This window comes from Limulus polyphemus, unplaced genomic scaffold (genome assembly GCF_000517525.1).
Source record: "Limulus polyphemus unplaced genomic scaffold, Limulus_polyphemus-2.1.2 Scaffold17579, whole genome shotgun sequence".
NCBI classification, from domain to species: domain Eukaryota; kingdom Metazoa; phylum Arthropoda; class Merostomata; order Xiphosura; family Limulidae; genus Limulus; species Limulus polyphemus.
The window spans coordinates 1-1,589 of record NW_013683189.1 but is presented as its reverse complement, the minus strand read 5'-3'; the positions used below and the strand labels follow the sequence as shown (position 1 = coordinate 1,589).

The 1,589-nt window shown below is 33.8% G+C and overlaps 1 protein-coding gene across 1 annotated transcript; it reads left to right on the top strand.

Annotated features, from left to right (window-relative positions):
- Positions 1–935: 935 nt before the first annotated feature.
- LOC111084343 (multidrug resistance-associated protein 1-like) lies at positions 936–1,580 on the top strand (the record flags this gene model as incomplete). Its single annotated transcript, XM_022381082.1, has 2 exons — positions 936–1,103; positions 1,380–1,580. Coding segments are annotated over 2 exons (369 nt in total), but the record flags the coding sequence as incomplete, so codon positions are not given.
- Positions 1,581–1,589: the final 9 nt, after the last annotated feature.

Sequence of the window (1,589 nt, the reverse complement as noted above, 5' to 3'; positions counted from 1 at the left end):
GTTAAATGTCAGTACAGAAAAATTTACTGTTTAGTTTTACATCATAAAAGTGGTTATAAGACAAATTTAGTGGGAATTTAAGAGGACCTGTTTGATTCTATGGCTTTTTACCTTAAGTGTACTAGAAGCAGTCCACAGTCCCCATAGTCTCATATAATATCAGTCAGTAATGTGCAAAGTACTTTAAAAAGGACATGGGAGCTCATTGATATATATAAAAAAGGCATTTTTCAGGCAACTTAAGGCAAGTTTATTTGTTTGTTGTTGTTGTTGTTGGGGGGGGGGGGTCCACATATCACTACTTTCTCCCCCCTGTTTAATGACTGGTACTGTATAACCTATAATTTCTTCCTTGTGTGGCAACATGATTATCATACATTTAAACTCTCTGTTGCGATAATCCTAATCCAAACAGCTTCAGCATACATGTTTCTCATGTACAATTTGACCCCATGCGTAATGAATTAAATCTTGTCACTTTTTCCATCAAATCTCACTTGTATCAATAAATGGGCAGGAACTACATGTTAGAGGAAAGAATTTATTTAAATTTAATTTAAAGATCAATATACTAGTTTTATATTACAAAACTAACATTAGCATGCTTTGTCACACATACACATATCACACACCTACATGTGTCTGTGTGTTTAATGACTGGTACTGTATAACCTAGGGGGGAGAAAGTAGTGATATGTGGTTAATGAAAATAACCACCAGACCTGTATTTATTTTACATTTTCTAAGAGAATAACTAAAACATTATGGTATGGGTAATTAACCAGTTGAACCTTATTTTAAGGTGACTGGTCTTCTAATATACATTTCCAGGTAAGGTTGATAATCTTTCAGGTACTGTACTTATACTAGATAGAGAGAGGTAGTCTAGATTTGTTTATTTGCTAACAATATATATATATATATACAACCCCCAGGGAGTTAACCTGAGTGGAGGACAGAAACAGAGAGTTAGTTTGGCACGTGCTGTGTATCAAGATAAAGACATTTATCTGTTTGATGACCCCCTTAGTGCTGTTGACTCTCATGTAGCAAAACATATTTTTCAACACGTGATTGGACCTAAAGGGATTCTTAAGGCAAAGGTAAGATTATAGTTAGTTAAATGTTGAAATAATATTTGTGTGCAGGTAGTAAGAGAAACGTGTGGAATAAGTTGTGTTTTATGTAGTGATATCTGTTATCCTGGGTATAATAATTCAGTTGTGTGGTTATGATAATTAATGTTTAACATGATTAATAGATATAATGAAACTAAACTGGGGTTTCCCACTTTATACGATTTAATCTACCACACCAATTGTAATATCACAACTGAAAACTCTTTTTCTTGATCTGAAAATCATTTTATTCTTTTCTAGACCCGTGTTCTGGTTACCCATAATTTATCAGTACTTCCTGAAGTAGATTTTATTGTGGTTCTTAAAGATGGCTGTGTGCTTGAGTCTGGAAGTTATACAGAACTGCTATCAAAAGAAGGTTCTTTTGCTGAGTTTGTGAAAGACCATAGTAATACACAAGATGAGAACAGTTCCTCTGATGAAGGTGAACATGAATCATTAGTAAGGTAC